The sequence below is a fragment of the Amphiura filiformis genome, chromosome 8, assembly GCF_039555335.1.
Source record: "Amphiura filiformis chromosome 8, Afil_fr2py, whole genome shotgun sequence".
NCBI lineage: Eukaryota > Metazoa > Echinodermata > Ophiuroidea > Amphilepidida > Amphiuridae > Amphiura > Amphiura filiformis.
In genome coordinates, this window is record NC_092635.1 from 41214001 (window position 1) to 41231105 (window position 17105).

The 17105-nt window shown below is 38.1% G+C and overlaps 2 protein-coding genes across 2 annotated transcripts in view; both read left to right on the plus strand.

Annotated features, from left to right (window-relative positions):
- LOC140159535 (scavenger receptor cysteine-rich domain-containing protein DMBT1-like) overlaps nucleotides 1–17105 on the plus strand; it is a 39439-nt gene that overhangs the window by 17080 nt on the left and 5254 nt on the right.
- On the plus strand, nucleotides 1043–17066 carry LOC140159042 (uncharacterized). The gene is made up of 8 exons (XM_072182368.1): nucleotides 1043–1154; nucleotides 4166–4207; nucleotides 7013–7224; nucleotides 8211–8508; nucleotides 9248–9341; nucleotides 10472–10846; nucleotides 12082–12253; nucleotides 15515–17066. The coding sequence occupies exons 4-8, from the start codon at nucleotides 8423–8425 to the stop codon at nucleotides 15538–15540; spliced, it is 753 nt and encodes a 250-aa protein (XP_072038469.1). The 5' UTR covers nucleotides 1043–1154; nucleotides 4166–4207; nucleotides 7013–7224; nucleotides 8211–8422; the 3' UTR covers nucleotides 15541–17066.

Here is a 17105-nt window from a genome sequence, read left to right on the forward strand (position 1 = left end):
CTGTGACTAATGTGAAGAGTAGGCCTACTGCATAAACGTCTTAAATGTGACTCCGTAAAAAAGAGTAGGCCTACACACCGAAAAAATAACGGTGTCACGTTGACTCGACTACTAGAATGACTAGATCCGAAGTACCAGAGTACTAAAGAGAGTCCCAATGCAGCCATTAAAAAGTCAGTTCGACTGTAGGCCTATCTAGCTTCTCCAGCTATTTGAGTACCGGTATATAAGCCTATGACAGTGCCAAGCCTAGACCTATATGTGAGAGAGTCAAGATATACGGTAGGCCCTAAATGTTTTTGGCGGGCCAATACAAAGCATATTGAGGAGAGTCCGAATTGACTCACATTTATAATCTAAAGACATAGGCCCTACGCATATGGGGTCAGAGTCTCTTCTTCAGAGGAGTCCCGGATCCCGCGCTGACCCATTACAGAGAGTAGGTTAGGCATACTGCTTATGCGTCTCCACATAGGCCTATAGAACACAGAGAAAAGAAATCGGTGTCAAGTTGACTCCATTAATGGCCTTGATCACAGTAGGCCTACAGACATAAAAGAGTCATTCGACTCTCGACAGTTTGTTTGGCATAGGCTTACAGGTAGGGCCTATGTGAAAGTGTCAAGCATTAAATTATCTGACCCAGCCACAGCAAGATTAGGCCAATGCAGCTTTGGTATGATAGGCCTAGGCCTATATAGGCTACGTTGACTCCAAACAGTGTCAAATTCAAAGAGCTTCAAAGTAGGCCTACGTGGGGTGGGGGTGGCTACACTAAGGGGTCAAACAAGAACTAGGTGAGAATGGGCGCGGGCGTCAAGATCCGCATCATTCATGAGGTCAAAAGCCAGCCACCCGGGCGAGCCTGGGCACGCCTGACATGGACACGAAAGTGGTAGGACCAAATCACCGATAGGCCTACATGTAGAGTCTAGGGCCTACCTGATTTCATTTCGTCTCCAGCAAGGGCGTGGATTAGTCGCATGTCAGAGTCAGCACAAACGACAGACACGTGCGACTAGGGTCTGGAACTGCTGCCGACTCTGGAAGGCGTCAGGCTGTATTTACGCATGCGCAATGTGGACCGTGACATCAATATCCCGCGTGAAATTCAACCACGCCGGACGTCGCCAGTTTACTGACATTCTATTTGGGTAAGAATATAATTATATTGTCAATTATTTGTTTTTGTTTTTTATTTGTTTACACGCTTTGGTCCTGTACGTACGGTACATATTAAGTATAGCCTATGTTGCTCAAGAATCTAGCCGAAAATCACGCTTACGGTGTGAAAAAAGTGAGTGTCACTCATCATGCATACCGTACATGTATATAAACCAATTATGAATTACGGCTACAGTAAATGATTTATACTGCATGTAGTCATGTAGTGGTACATGTAGGTCCCACAAGCACGTCTACATAATGTGATTAGCATGTTAGTTCGATGACATGGCATGACATGGATGCAGCACAGGTTCATGAGCATGCACTCTTCACTGTCACTGATCAGTGCCTGCATGGTCCGTGGACGGGGTGGGTGGATGGGGGGGTCACTCACCACATGACCTGCAACGCACCTGCGTCGGAAATGCATTCCGAAAAGCATTGGGGTGGAGGGTATATGTTTTCACCATTTTTTTAATTTGTAAGGTCTTTTTGGAAAAGTGGTACTTTTTTACTATTACAAGCATGAAAATTGTCAGTGTTTTAGCTGATTTCAGCGATTTTTGTTATTGTTCAGCTTATTTGTGGTTCAAATTCACAGAAAATGGTGAAAAAACATGCCATGGTTTTCAGTCAGTAGCATAGCGGGCAGGTGGAGGCATGTGCCCTGGGCACCATCTTGGGGGCTGAATTGGCCAAAAGTCTTAAAGAAAACAATGTCTAAAATAATTAAAATTCACTAAAAGTAGAACAGGTGGTAGGATTTTGCCCCCCCTGCAGAGCCTCAATTTTGGCGAATTGAAAAAAAAAATGTGTCAAAATGCTCCAGAGCTGGAGCATATTAAAGCTAGCCCTAAGGCCAAAACTAGACATGTTCATGGGTAAATGTAATGTTTGAAATGTAATAAATCATCTGAAATTATTTCATTGAAAAGAGAATCATTTAGCTTTGGGGTCAATCATGTATGTATGCCTACAAATGGCAATTTGAGGAAAAGTATGCTTGTCTGAATTGTCCAGACCGGGGTCCAGACTTTGCCGTATGAGGAGAGCTTGAGCGATAGCCGCCCATCACTCCTCTCAAATAAAGCTGAGGAGAGCTCTTTATTGCTCACCTACCTTTGGTGTAACAATGATGACCACATATATACAGTACAGTAAAAATACTCTCTTAATGCTCTCCTGTATAGCACTCGAAGAGTTGATTAAAGCTTCCCTTAAAGCTTTTGCAAAATGAGCTATCTTAGCATGGTTTTATCTTTTAAAACAAACAAACAAACAAATATAAATAAATAAATGCAAGTGACATGTACTACACTGTTCTATGGGTATGTGGTAAACTTGAATACAAAGTTTTAGTATGCACTTAACATTTCAAGATTGGACTATCACAGACTTGAAATGTGTTTCCTGATGAACTGTGTGCGTATTGAAGGGAACAACATTTTTTCATTGTATTGCATACTGACATTTTTGGGCCTGTGCTCCACGCTTTCTAATGTGTATTGTTCTAGTCAACATAAAATCTAGAAACATTTGGTTTAATTACAGAAATAAACCATTGGAAGTCAGTTGGCCCATGATGGACATGCAACAGCCATTAGGATTGGTTCTTTGTGGTGATCCTCATGAGGCTGAAATATTAACAGATCTTTGTGATATTATGAAAATTGAGTACTGGAGCACAAACTGTGAGGACATTTATTACATATTCTTTTTCGAAGAAAGCTTCTTTGCTTTTATTAGATACTTCATCTCCTGTCGTAATTTTACATGTTCAGCAATACATTAACCAAAACTTTGCCATTAAATGCGAAGGTAAGAAGGGCTAGATTTTGTGCCCCACATCTTTTTTGGCCTGCTCTGACTCAATTTTTGGCCGATTTTAGTAAAAATGGTATCAAATCAGTAAATCACTCATGAGAACAAGCTCTATCATATTAATTTTCCCCTAGTTATCTGAGACATCAACATGATAGTCCATCACTATACAAAATAAAATTAGTAAGACAGCATTTTGACACCCACCCAGAGACAATAGAGTGGGAGACTTACAACACGGCATTCCTCCCATGCACGCTCGTGAAGCCAGGTTGCCATGGGATATTGGGAAAATGGGAAACTTCTGCTGTGCACATTGACAATAAACCCTAATGCGCCAAGGAGCACACAAGGTATACGCGGCAAGTTTGTGTGTGTCTACGTTGGCGTTAAGACGCGACACGACACCTTTGTTTCATAACCATTTAATGGTTATACCTAATAAAAGGTATAGGACATTTTTTGTTTTAGCTATAGCCCCCTCTCCAGAAGTATTTAATTATATTTGTACTTGCTCCAGTAGCATTTGATGCAAATTTTGATACACAATTCGATGCGGTTCTTTTTTTATGAGCATTTAAGTGCCTAAAACGGCCTAAAATGAGGCTACAGCGCCCTTTCCATCTCTAATATTAATCTCCATAGACTTGTAAAATGAAAATTTTCATAAAAAAGAACAGCATCGAATTGTGTAATAAAAATTGCACAAAATGCTAATTGAGCAAGTATGTATGCAATGGTCTAGTTTTTGAGAGGGGGCTATACGAAATATTTTTTTATGTATTGGATGTCACTGGTATTCAAAAATCTCCATCTGAAACATAGAGGGGAATTGTTAGCGTCTGGAATTTGTTATTGCTATGAAAGCTATGACTTCACCACACACAGGGAGTTGTAGTCTCCCATTGTCTATGCACCCACCCCACCCTCTCCATTTTTTTTAATTGTCTTAAAATACTGCAAGTTATTCCCCTGACCATTACAAACTGTTAAGATTAAAAGTGCACGCCTTGGACCTATTCATTATCAGAAAGGTCAATGGTCATCTAATACCTTTGACTGTGCAAAATGCATGAGTCACAAAAACAAACTCATTATTTGCTTAGTTCTCTATTCCAGAAAGTAAAGAATATTAAATGTAACTTTTCTTTTAACTCTCTCTCTCTCCCTCTTGCAGCACAAAAACATTGCATATAGTCACCAAGCACCAGTTGAGAAGGTAAAGCAGTACTTTAGATTTTGTTTTATACATTATGTATTTGTATCAGTAATTGATGCTATAGTCTTTTGAGGAATGGATGTTGTAAATATTTTCAGCTGTACACGATGCCCATACACTTGCAGACAACTTATAAAACTGCTCAACCATTACAAATTTTTTCATGCATCTGAACCAAATTTTCAAATAACATGTGGGACAGATAATTGTCAACGCGTTTATAAAGTTGTAGATTCATTGAAAAGGCACATGCAAAGAAAGCACCCAGAGTTCTATAGAGAGAGCAACATAAATAATGCAGACATTGAGGTGGAAAACATGGTTGAAGGGGTTGAAATAGGACCACAGCAGCCTGAAAATGAATTTGAAGCATTAGAAAATGAAGACAACAATAATGAAAGGGATGTTGTAGAGCTTAATCCTGTTAACCTTACCAAATATGTAGCCAATTTCTTACTCACATTACGAGAGGGTCATCTTGTTGCTAAATCAACATGCGCTTTTGTAGCTCAAGAAATGGAAACAGTACTCAAGATGGAAAAGCAAGCAATCTTACAAGCAGTGCAAAATGATCTTGAAAAAATAACATTCAGTGCTCTCCATCACTACAAACAGAATTGGAACAACTTCCTGAATCATTATATTCTTTCAGTGAGTTTAAGTCTTCTTACAAACTTGACAAGTATGTTAAGGAAGTGTTTGAATTCATACAACCAGTTCAGGTAACATTAACATTGGATGACCAGGACATTCATGTGGATGACCAGGATATTCATGTGGATGACCAGGATATTCATGTGGATGACCAGGATATTCATGTGGATGACCAGAACATTCCTGTGGATGATCAGAATGTTTCAGAGACAATGCAGTACATTCCAATTTTGAAAACACTTTCAGCACTGTTGAAACATGAAGATGTTTTATCAGAAGTTTTGAGTTGTAGACCTGAAGTACACGGTAGTTTAAAGGGATTTTGCGATGGTTCTTGTTTCAGAAATAATGATCTCTTTCAAAATCATCCCAATGCCCTTCAAATCCAGCTCTATTATGATGATTTTGGTGTTACTAATCCTCTTCGGGGGAATGCAAAGCACTGCAAACTTGCTGGCTTTTATTTTACACTTGGCAATATAAGTCCACGTCATAGGTCTAAGCTTCATGTTATACAGCTTGTAATTCTATGCAAATCAAAGTACCTGAAGAAATATACTATGAAACAAGTCCTCAAACCATTCCTGAGAGACATGCACATATTGGAGACTGATGGGATCCAAGTTTCTTTCCAAGGAAGAGTCTTTCATTTTTATGGGACAGTTTCCATGTTTCTAGGAGACAATCTTGCATCACATTGTATAGGTTGCTTCAATGAGAACTTTTCAACATCTTTCAGACTTTGTAGATTCTGTAAAACTACAAAGCATTCATTGCAAGAGCATCTAAGGGAAGAAGCATTTGAAATGCGAAGTAAGGAAAGCTATGTTCAGCAAAGTGAGGCCGTAGCTAGGGATAGTACACTTGCTTCTCTGTATGGCATTAAGGGAAACTCCTGTTTAAACAAGCTTGAATTTTATCATGTGATTGATGGGTTGCCATCTTGTGTATCACATGATCTGTTTGGTGGTATAGTGGAGAGAGTACTTACTCGTGTCATTAAGTCACTTGTAAGGGAGAAGTACTTCACCCTTGATGACCTCAATTCTCAAATGCTTGCATTCAAATATTGTGATGTTGATAAAGCAAGCAAACCATGCTTAGTTTCAGAGACTCTCTACAATTTTAAGTTGAAACAAACCTTTGCTCAGATGTGGTGTCTCTTGAGGCTGTTTCCATTGTATGTTGGAAGCTATGTCCCAGAAGGCAATGATTATTGGACTTTAGTTACCAATCTCCTCCATGTAGTTCAATTAATTTGTGCACCTGAATTTTACCCTGGTGATGTACAATTCATGAAGTCAGAAATTGAATGTTTCCTTGATAACTATCATAGAGTGTATCCTGAGGCAAATGTGACACCTAAGGAACACTATGCTTTGCACTATGCTTCTCAAATCGAAAAGTTTGTACCCCTTATACATTGCTGCACCATGCGGTATGAAGGCAAGCACCAATGTTTTAAGGAAAAGAGTAACAGAACAAAGAATCGCAAGAACTTGTGTAAAACTCTAGCAGAGCACCATCAGCTGGATCAAGCCAGATACCATGAGCAACCCAATTTTCTTGGAGAAAGTACATCATGCCCAACTAAAGGTGCTGTTATTCCTATTCAACTTATCCCAAGTAGAATTCGTGAATTGTTAATTCCACTACTGGGTAATAGCACTGAAGTGTTTCAAGCAGAAAAGGTGTGCATCAATGGCACCATGTATAGTCCAGATAGTTGTGTTGTGAGTGGATATCACAATGATGAGTACACATTTTGCCATATACACAGTGCATGTGTTCTTAATGGGTGTACATTCCTTGCTTGTAATCAGTTACAGGTTGAAGAATTCTCACTGCATTATCATGCATATGTAGTATCAAAGACTGGCAAGTTCTGTCTACTTCAACAAAGTGATCTCCTGGACTATCATCCTCTAGGCATGTACAAACTTACAGAAAGTGACAAATATTATGTAACTCTTAAGTATAACATCCCAACTAGAAATTAATTTTTACCTTTGTGTAAATCTAATGCTAATTTATTCATCAGCAAGCTTAAACATGCCATGTTAGTTCAGAAAGTATTATATATGTCTGTGTTAAGGCCAGGTTCAGAAAACCAGTTTGCTCACACTTTCTATGATCAATTGATTAATCTAGATGGATGAGGATTTTGAGTATTTGGTCCTATTTTGCAAGAAGAAGTTGATAGTGAAAGTAAAGGAGAAGAAGAACTTCCTGACAGAGGTGGAGAGAGTCTTTGGTATGGAGTTGAATCCTGATTTGATCAAGGTGCGCATCTTCAATGCTAAGTATGCAGAGTATGTGGACTCAAAACTAGAAGATCTGCCAGACGATGGAAAAATAGAACTGTAAGTTGAACACAACAGTCAACATATTAATTATGATCAATCTCCCCATTTTTGATACTAAATTGTATTTTATCCGCAATTTGACCCAGTCAATGCAACTGTCCACTTTGTATCTAATTAATATTCTTTTGCCAGCTAGAATCACTTAATAAATAGATACTGCCATCATGACGAATTAAATTAAATTAATCTAGATGCAACAGACTATGCAAAACATGTATTGAGTTGACTTGGATTTTACAAAATGCTTTCCCTATCCCTCCATCCCTACAAAAGTATGGTAGCTATTTAACTACATGTAGAGTGAATCAAGAATGCAAGGTGGTTATATGGAGCAGTTACTTATCACATTGACCAGTCAAGTTCCATCTCTTTGATGTTCTGTGTTACAAATCATGCTATGCCACTTGTACCTGATTTTATCTTTGTGCTGCACATTCCAAACCAAATTTGAATGTCATCTTTATATCCCTGTTTACATCTTGTCCTATACTAAGAATGAGCACATGGGTAATGGAAATTCACTTTGCATATCCATAGAATGCATGTTCATTTTGTTGGTAACTTAGTACATGTATGGGATGGGTCCATAGAAACACATTGAAGCAGAAGGTAAGGAATAAGTTTCCACCAAAGAAAACAAAGGGACATAAAATAATGAAGTCAGTAACCTTGAGGGAGAGAGAAAGATGTGGACAAATGTTTGTTGAGTTAGATAACATATGTTCGATGGTGATGCGTATAATACAAACAAGTGGTCATGCTTTTTTTCAACAAAACCTGTACTTTATATTACAGGCTGAACTTTAGATGTGTGTTTCTAGACATGATTTTGATGATTCTACGACCTTGAATTAATGACTAACATTTCATGTATGTGAACACACCAAGAATTGTGTAAGCCTGGCCATATTGATAGCTAAATAAAGTTACCAAATTATTCTGTTGATATTCATGGTACCCGTACTGTTATTGTTTCTTTTCAGCACAATGCAAATCGAAGAATCGGCAGATGAGACAAGCATCCCAGATACGCTACCTGTGGATACAAGCGATCTGGATGATCTGGCATCCGTGGCATCGACTTCTTCAACTGCTTCCTTTTCCACCACATCAAGTACATGTAGTAGTATGCAGCTACCAATACCAATACCATATGTTGTATCCCTCAGCTCTTCCCTCCCAAGCTGCTTGAAAAATGCGAACCATAAGGCTGAACCAAAAGGAGAGATCAGAAGTATTGGACTGTGTGTATGATGACATAACAGGGCAGTACCATACCTAGTAAGTCACACAATGACTAAATTGTGCCTATATGAAATGTGCATCCTTGTTCACCTTAGTTATTGTTTTTAATATTGTGACACTTTTTGTGATCAGCATGAGAATAAATTTCAAACTCATGATTTCTTTTTATGAGTAGAAAAAAGACAAGTATAAAGTATAATTATTTGCCTCTATTGTGGCAATGTTTTACTGCAATTCATTTTGGACACCTCAAATAGATTGGCAACAAATAGGCGGGTCTCATAACATGCGGAGGGATATATTAAAGGTATAGTAAAGATGCAGGATAAAAATTGCAAGATAAAAGGTGGATCTACCTTTTGGGCATGGACTAAACCCAGTTTTTGCCTTTTTGGTACTGATCAAGGTCATTTTGCTTTAGAAACCATCATTGGCTGCAATGATTAATGCACAATGAGCAGTATCATTAGCAAACCGGTGTAGATACAAAATTATCTTTGCATTTAGGATAATTGTATAGATGGACTTTACAGTAGCACTTCTTTTCTTTGAAAAAAATTGAATTTCTAAGGAGACTGGGTACATTATATGTTAATGACAAATGACAATGAGTATATGACAAGGGAATTTTACAGAACGCTAACCTTTATAAAGTTTGTGATGATCATGTGTAAATTATGTTAATTACATGGATAATTGTTGGGGCAAAGAAGTGTTCAGCTGCATGTCCCAAATTGTATTAAACACTGTCTTCTTAACTGCATCTTTATTTCAGTTACTTGTCAGCCTTCCAATATGACATGATAGCAGATGGGTTGTTAAGAAATTTCCCTAAGTTGCGAGAAGGACTTCATATTGATGGAGCAAAGGTAATGAAAACAATCATCACCAAAATCAAGGAATACAATTAATTTAATTAATTTAATCAAGGTGTTCTATGTATTAATCCTAGTTGTAGCTACATCGATGTGAGTGCTGAGTGGCAATTGACAGCTGATATTTATGTCAAGATTTTATCTACATTGTATATTTGATGGTTTAATTAATTCAGTGATAAGCTCCAAGATCAAAATGGTCTGTGGATATGAGTGGAGTGCTCATGCTCACTGTTGCTATGGTAGTACCAATTTGTGTTACAAACACCAAATTTGTCCTCATCAGTTTCACTTCAAATTGATATACATGTAGCTAGAAATCTATGTATATAACCATGGAAAAATGATCTAACACATACAAAAGTATACATTTTCTGAAAGCTTAGACATTTATACATTTCAAGGAATCTATATGTACCAAAATCAGGGTAATATTTTAAAAAATAATAAATTTTGGTGCTATCTTCATTTTTTAATGAATTATCAAACAATATGAAATTTTTCAGTAATCTAATTTTGTAACAGGGTACACTATGAAATGTATTATTTTACTATGTGTGATTGACTTTGTAAAATCTTCAGTTTTCCGTATCTTAAAACAAAATTAATTTCAAGTTGGAAAATGTATTTGAAAATTAAAATAATCAAGCTTATATGAATACATGAACACTGTTTGTGTTTTAATGTCTTGGATTGGAAGGTGGTATAACCAAAGGGAGTAGATGAAGGGAAAAAAGATGACAGAATCATGCTAAATTAGCCATTTACAAGATATTTTGGAGGAGTCTGAATAATATTGGTGGTGTAAATTTAAATGAGTTTAAACAAATTGTTCGCACTTTAACTTCTTTTTGTTTTGATTGTGCCCATTCACATACCCTATAGTGATGTATTAAGTATTGGTGATATCATGGGTTTTAGGGCCTAGTGTTTCACTGTCATGGGTCAGTATAGCTTTGAAGTCAGCAATGTGCTGTGCTGTGCTAGCCTTGTGTTGCTAGGGCAGTGCAAGCTAGTAAAATCTGATTCTGTTTCTCCAAGAAAGTAATAAAAAAGCAGTATCTATCATAATTTGAGTTGATTCAGCTGTCAAGAATTTAATTTTGTCTAATGTTATGATTCAGGCATTGTTGCACAAGCGCTTGAGAGACAAGTTCAAGAACACTCGTAAGAGAACAGACAGCCATGTCCCATGTGTGAAGAACAAGAAGAAAAAGATGGAAAACAGTGATTCTCCTTCAGCTACTCCTTCAAAAAATTTTTGGGGAGTGAAAAACTTTGCTCCTTCTCGAAGGGAAGCAGATGATGACCAAACAATCAAATCTTATGTGGAGTTCATGCAGCAACAAGCCAAACTGGACAAAGGACGCCGAAAGCAAGAACAAGTTCTAGAAAGAATGCAGTGGACTTTGCCAGAAAGAAGGGCAGCCATTACACAGGACTTTGTACCTATTGCTGAGTTGATGGTTACATACCCAATTCTCTTTGATGAAGATGAGGTAAATTATAGGAATATTAGTAAATTTGTGATCATCGGGGTGCACCGCTCACTGGCGCTCAGTCCCACACGCCGCTAGTCCGAGTACACAAATTCCCTATACTTTGGGGTATGTCAGTCCGAAAATGAAAAACACTGCTCCAGTCCAAATCAATATTCAGACTCGGTAGCGCATTGGTTCACATATTCGGACTAGCGCAATGGTTCACTCATTCGCATAGCGTCATGCTATTTTAGACTTAAAAAGGCGCATATTGGAATTCCATCTTTCCCTGGGTAAGATCTGACACCAGGCCAGCCCATGGCCAGAGGGTAACATGAGTAGGTTTGTTTCACCTTGAGAAGGCAAGGATAATCTTGCAAATATGGGCTAACTTTCCCCTGGGCCAACCAATATGCCATATACAGTAGGACTACAACTGGTATCTATTGGTCAGTTTATACTCTGTTATTTTATATGCTCCTTTCAGCATGCATGATTACCTGTCACTCAGCTTCAGCTTTAGGCAGGTATTTTCTCTAGTGTTTACATGCAGTTATATGTCATTGAAGTGGTATAATGTGCGACGACGGTGGAGGGTATATTTATAATCAAGTTTTTCTGTTCAGCTGCATGAGCTGACTTGGGAATAACCGATTGGGGGGTCCTGAGTCATGATAGTCTTTGCCAAATGTATGTCATGCAAGATTACCCATTAGTAGAATGGTATGTGATGAAGTTTTTGTGTATGGCAGCATTACCCATCCTGGAGGTGACCGTGTTGGATTCCCCCTCGGATCAAGAAAGTTTTGTGTGTCAAAATGTATGTGAAAATCCTGTTTGAAAATATTAACATATTAACCCCCTCGACCCACCCTCACAAAGTATGAACATTAGTGTTTGGATGACACTAATTAGTAATCTTATTCTGCAACAAGCAACCATTTTATGGGGTTTTTTCCTTCAAAATACAGGTGTAATACATGTTGTCGCCATTGTTTCAAAACCTTGCATCTCCATGAGCTGCCTAATGAACTGAGTGAAATGATGACTTATGACATCATTGTTAATCAACATTGTCAAATTAATTGTGGCATTGTGTTACTGTTAAGTGTACAGGTGAGGTGAGCATGCATATAGCCTTACCTTTGTTGATAAATCTTTTTGCACCACTTAAAATGCAGGACCCTAAAAATGGCTAAACCAAGTATGGAATGTTTAAATTTACAGTTTATTCTCTTTCTTTTTTCACTAAGATTATCCGTGAGATGAATAGCCTCACAGAAGCGGACACTGAAGTAAAATTCAACCAAAACTTGGAAATCTACTCTAAAAAGATTCTTCAGATGAAGCCGGTCAAAAAAGAAGGTAATGATGTTCAAGAGCTCAGGAAGAGAGTGGCAGCTGCAGAAGATGCTGAGAAGATCTGTAAGTATATACATGCATACACCCAGCCAATAAACGCTTTTGTCTGCATTCACAGCAATAAGTCCTGGACTAAGTTTTGAGCTGTGACCATAAATGTACCAGGTGTCCCAAAAAAGGGTTACATGTAAAAAAGGAGCCGTGGTATATAAACAGTGTGAAATGAACAGGCCTGCTTTTGATGCATATTATTTATTCATGTTACTTCTATCTGCATGTGAGTTTTCAACTGGCAAATTTAAGTTTTTAATCTCATTTTTCCTTGTTGGAACTTATTGAACAAAGAAACATTGACACCCAAATAAATTATACAATTGAGGGAGTTTTATTCTTTTGTCAGTAGAATATAATATCTCCACCATGCTCTGGCTAGCTGTATTCAATATCCCCGCCTATGAATAACAGTGCTCAGTGAACACTATTTGCATGTAATTTGAATAAACAACTTGCCTAGGAATGTGAGAATGCAGACTTTTTGTGCTTGCTATGCCCATGGCATTTACATATTACAGATTATTTTGTGAAAATGACAGAGTTGATTTTTAGAAATCTACATGTAACCTTTTTTGGGGGCAACCAGCAGTTTAAGATTTTTTCCAGGACTAAAGACCTAGTCCTAGACCCGGTCCTAGACCCTGTTCACATTACACACATTGCTTAATTCATCAAAGTTAATCTTTGGCAAAGCATGCGTTCACACTGCACTTAATTAAGATCATTTGGCATGCACACAAGAAAATTTTGGAAGGTTGATAATGATATGCTTTGTTATTGTGTGTTTTAAAAATATAGCTTCACTGAACACCCTTGTTACAAATTTACCCTTGTTGAATGAAACTTATTAGCTGCATTGAAGAAACAATTTTAATCTTGGTTGAATGAGGCAATATGCGTTCAGTGCTGTAACAGTAGCAAGTTATAGCTTTGATCAGCCTCTGTTGATTCCAGCATTGTGCTTAATGTAAACCGGGTTTTAGATTACTCACGGTAAAGTTAGTCCACTGTTATAATTACAAACCATTGTAATTTGTTTTTTATGAACAAACTAATATCAAGTGGGCAGGGATGGCTCCCATAGCCTGACATTGGGAATGTGTGAATATTAATAAATTTGTTTATTGAGGTTATTCTGAGATCCAGTTCCAAAATAGATCCAATGAAAAAAGTTTTTTGTGGCAGGATTCGCACCCCATCCTAAATAAATTAAACATTGCCCTTACGAAAATGGCACACAGTTTTTGAACACATGCAGCATGCAAGCAGCACGCGTGCCGCACCGCATGCAGCACGCGGGCAGTTGGTAGCGTGCGGATGCGTATATTTGGAACGAGGCACGCATGCAGGGAAGCGTGCAGATGCTTGCTGCATGCGTGCAGGTCATGAGCTTGTGCAGTTTGCATGCAGCATGCAAATCCATTAGCGTGCACTGCATGCGTGCAGCACGTACTGGCCATATAATATGCGAGACAAAATCATGAAAAAAAAAATCAAAAATAATGGTTAACAGTGTATACTGTCCTTACAATTAGTCTTACATAACCTGGCTATCCATTTCACAATGAACTAAAATTGCCTAGCTTAATTTTATACAAGTCACTTATCTAACTTGACCTACCTGATTTTGAACCTGGGACCTTCTGCATGGGAGTCTGATGCTTTACCATTTGAGCTATTGGGGTATACACATTTGATTACATGTAAGTGTTTTAAGTTAATATAACCAATATTTTGATGACTAAACCGGCCAAAGTGCAACATTTTATGAATATTGATCAAATTTACTGTGAATATTGATAACATTCACTATAAAAATGTTGAATTTTGTTTTGATTTTTTGCAGTGCCAATTTAACTGTTGATTCATGAATGGCATACCAACATTGGCCCAATATTGCAATGCCAACTATCGAAAAGGAAACAGTATTCCAACATTGGGCCAATGATGCAATGCCTACTATTGAAACAGGAATGGAATTCCAACATTGGCCCAATGTTGCAATGTCAACTTTCGAAACAGGAATGACATTCCAACATCGGCCTAATGTTGCAATGCCAACTATCGAAACAGGAATGGCATTCCAACATTGGCCCAGTGTTTCAATGCCAACTATCAAAACAGGAATGGCATTCCAACATTGGCCCAAAATTAAAATGCCAACTATCGAAACAGGAATTTGCTTGCCCTCCCCTCTAGACCTGCCAAAAAATGCTTGCCCCCCTCCCCTGTTGGCCTGCCAAAAATTTCTTGGTCTGAAGGCTTTAAAATACTTAGAAAATTTTGGTCCGAAGGCTAACTTATTTATTCATTGTAAACATTTAAATATTTTCACTTCTAGATCATTGCCAAATTGTGACTTGATGTCAGTTGTGTAAAGGTGAATTAGTCATTGAAAATCCTTCATGCATGCAGCATTTTAACTTTACTGCTTCTGGAAACCCTGTATGCGTGCAGCATTCTAACTTTGTGATCTGAAAACCCTGCATGCTGCAGCAATCGATCCGCTTGTGATCTGGAAATCCTGCATGCGTGCAGCAATATGCGTGCTGCATGCAAGATGCGTGCAATTTGCATGCAGTCCTACAGTCCCACACACAAGTGTAGTCTGCCGCGTAATTTGCGTACAGATTGGTAGTCTGCACGCAGGTTCTGCAAGCAAATTGTGTGCGCGGTGGATATTTGTGTGCGGTGCCTGCATGCACACAGCTGGTTCGCACACATGAACACGCTACCAGCATGCAGGCCTTGCTTGCATGCTGCACACATCTGCACGTGTGCTGCACACGGCCGCACGCGTGCTGCATGCTGTCGCACACATTTTTCATTGCTTGCATTTTCGTAAGGGTGAGCTTAGTTATTGACCTCAAGATGAGCATGATGCATACCATTTTGTATAGAACTGTGCAGTATTATATAGACCTCAATGGTTACAATGTTGAACAGAATTTACACATAAGAAAGCTGCTGCAGTTTGTCCGCTCTAAAGTACAAAGTGACAACGCGTCTTGGCGTAAACAGTGCACAGTGCTGCAATTCTGCTGCAGGTATGCATGCCTTCAAAGTCGGCACAATTAATGTATTCGTCTGCATCGGTACTTTGTACTTCAGAGTAGACTGAATGTAATCAAAAAAAGAATGACCTCTATATAGGAACCGAACTCATGGGATGCAACTCTTGTTTTTGCCACATGTGTTAGCTACCTCCTCATCGCTATCGCCATCACTATTTTTTATTATTTTTCCTCTTTGTTATTTTGTCCTTCACAGATCTTACAAAGAGTGTTGCACTTTGACTATACCATTTTATGTCAATGAAAAGGCAGCAATGTTTTACAGACCGCTGAATGAGGATGACCAAAGTCCTGGTGCTCACATTTGCTGGGAAGGCTCGCTTACTGACATCTTGAATGCAGACATGATATACACTATTAAAGTTGAAGGTAATGCAGTTTGTCATACCAAGTCCCTGAGCAGAGCATTTTTGCTTTTGATGTGTTCCTACTATGTGTTCAACCTAGAATATAAGAAGGGGACACAGAGCATGTTGCACTTTATGCAGCGAAGTGCTACTAGACATTGATGATGGAACAGTTGCCAAAGACACTAAGTTGCTCAACTTTTGACCAAAATAAACAAAGTATAAAGAAACTTGGAAAGCGAAGGCAAATTGTATGTGTTGCTGCTACGGTTGTTTGCATGTTTAGCTAGCATGTTTAGGTGTAACTGGCACAAAAAGAAAGTGTACAGAATATTGAAGGTAAAAATAACCTTCTTAAAACACTGTTTATACGTTTTAAAATTGTATCACGATGGAAATTTGGAATATTTCCTCTACATCGACACGAAGTTTGTGACATGCTGATCTTAATTGATAGAATTCTAACCATTGAGAGAGAGAGATCAATTTTGAAAAATTACACCTTTTTAATTTTTGCTACATTTGCAAAGGATTATGTGATCCATTCATTAGATACAAAAGAGTTGTCATTATCATTACTTCACACCTCTTCCAGTGAAGTTCAAGGGCACAAGTGTCAAGGTTTTTTTAATTGTACTTTTATCACATGGTCAGAAGTTTGTCAATTTCGATACATGGTGTCAATGTAGAGGGGAAAATGACACTTCAATTGTGGCATATTTTAGTGCTGTTTTAATAATGCATTATATTTTGTAATCTTCACATAGAGGGGACTCTTTTAGTGCTGCATAATGGTGAATCAGCAAAAAAATTGTTAAATTGTTGTGAAAAGTGTGAAATTTGGCTCAGATGTAGTATTCAGTCTGGTAAACAATTCTAGGGGGAGGGCCAAAAATATTTTGTCCAATATGGCCACCATAGAGGTCATCGAACTTTATACAAGGAAAAAATTTAAAGTTGTTCAAATTTAGTTACAAACCATGCCAACGTGTTCCCCAGGTCACAAGGATCCAGAAAAAGTATAGTTTGACCTATCTGTGATGTACGGTTCTCAAGTTATAAGCAAAAAGGTCAAATGTCCAGGTTTGACCTCTACAGGGCTCAAATTTGAAAACTTGCTCCGATTGTTATCAAAAATGGTCTCAAATTGTTCCTCTCAGCATACTATTCCATAGTAGGATAGGATTTACATATATAGGAAGTTTGCTTCCCAAGGTTGCACAGGCAAATAGGTCAAAACCATAAAGCTCCATATATAGACCTATTGACTGTCCAATTTTTAGGTGTAACCTTGGGAAGCAAACTTCCTAGATATGTGAAATCTATCTTATTATGAATTATTATGACGAGAGGAAGAATTTGAGACCATTTTGACAACAATCTGACCAAGTTTTCAAATTTGAGCCCGTAGAGTTCAAACCTTGACCTTTGACCTTTTTG

Coding starts and splice junctions, on each gene's coding strand:
- LOC140159042 (XM_072182368.1), top strand. CDS start 8,423: ATGCGAACCATAAGGCTGAACCAAAAGGAGAGATCAGAAGTATTGGAC. Junction 8,509..9,247: donor ACAGGGCAGTACCATACCTA/GTAAGTCACACA, acceptor TCTTTATTTCAG/TTACTTGTCAGCCTTCCAAT. Junction 10,847..12,081: donor TTCTCTTTGATGAAGATGAG/GTAAATTATAGG, acceptor TTTTTCACTAAG/ATTATCCGTGAGATGAATAG.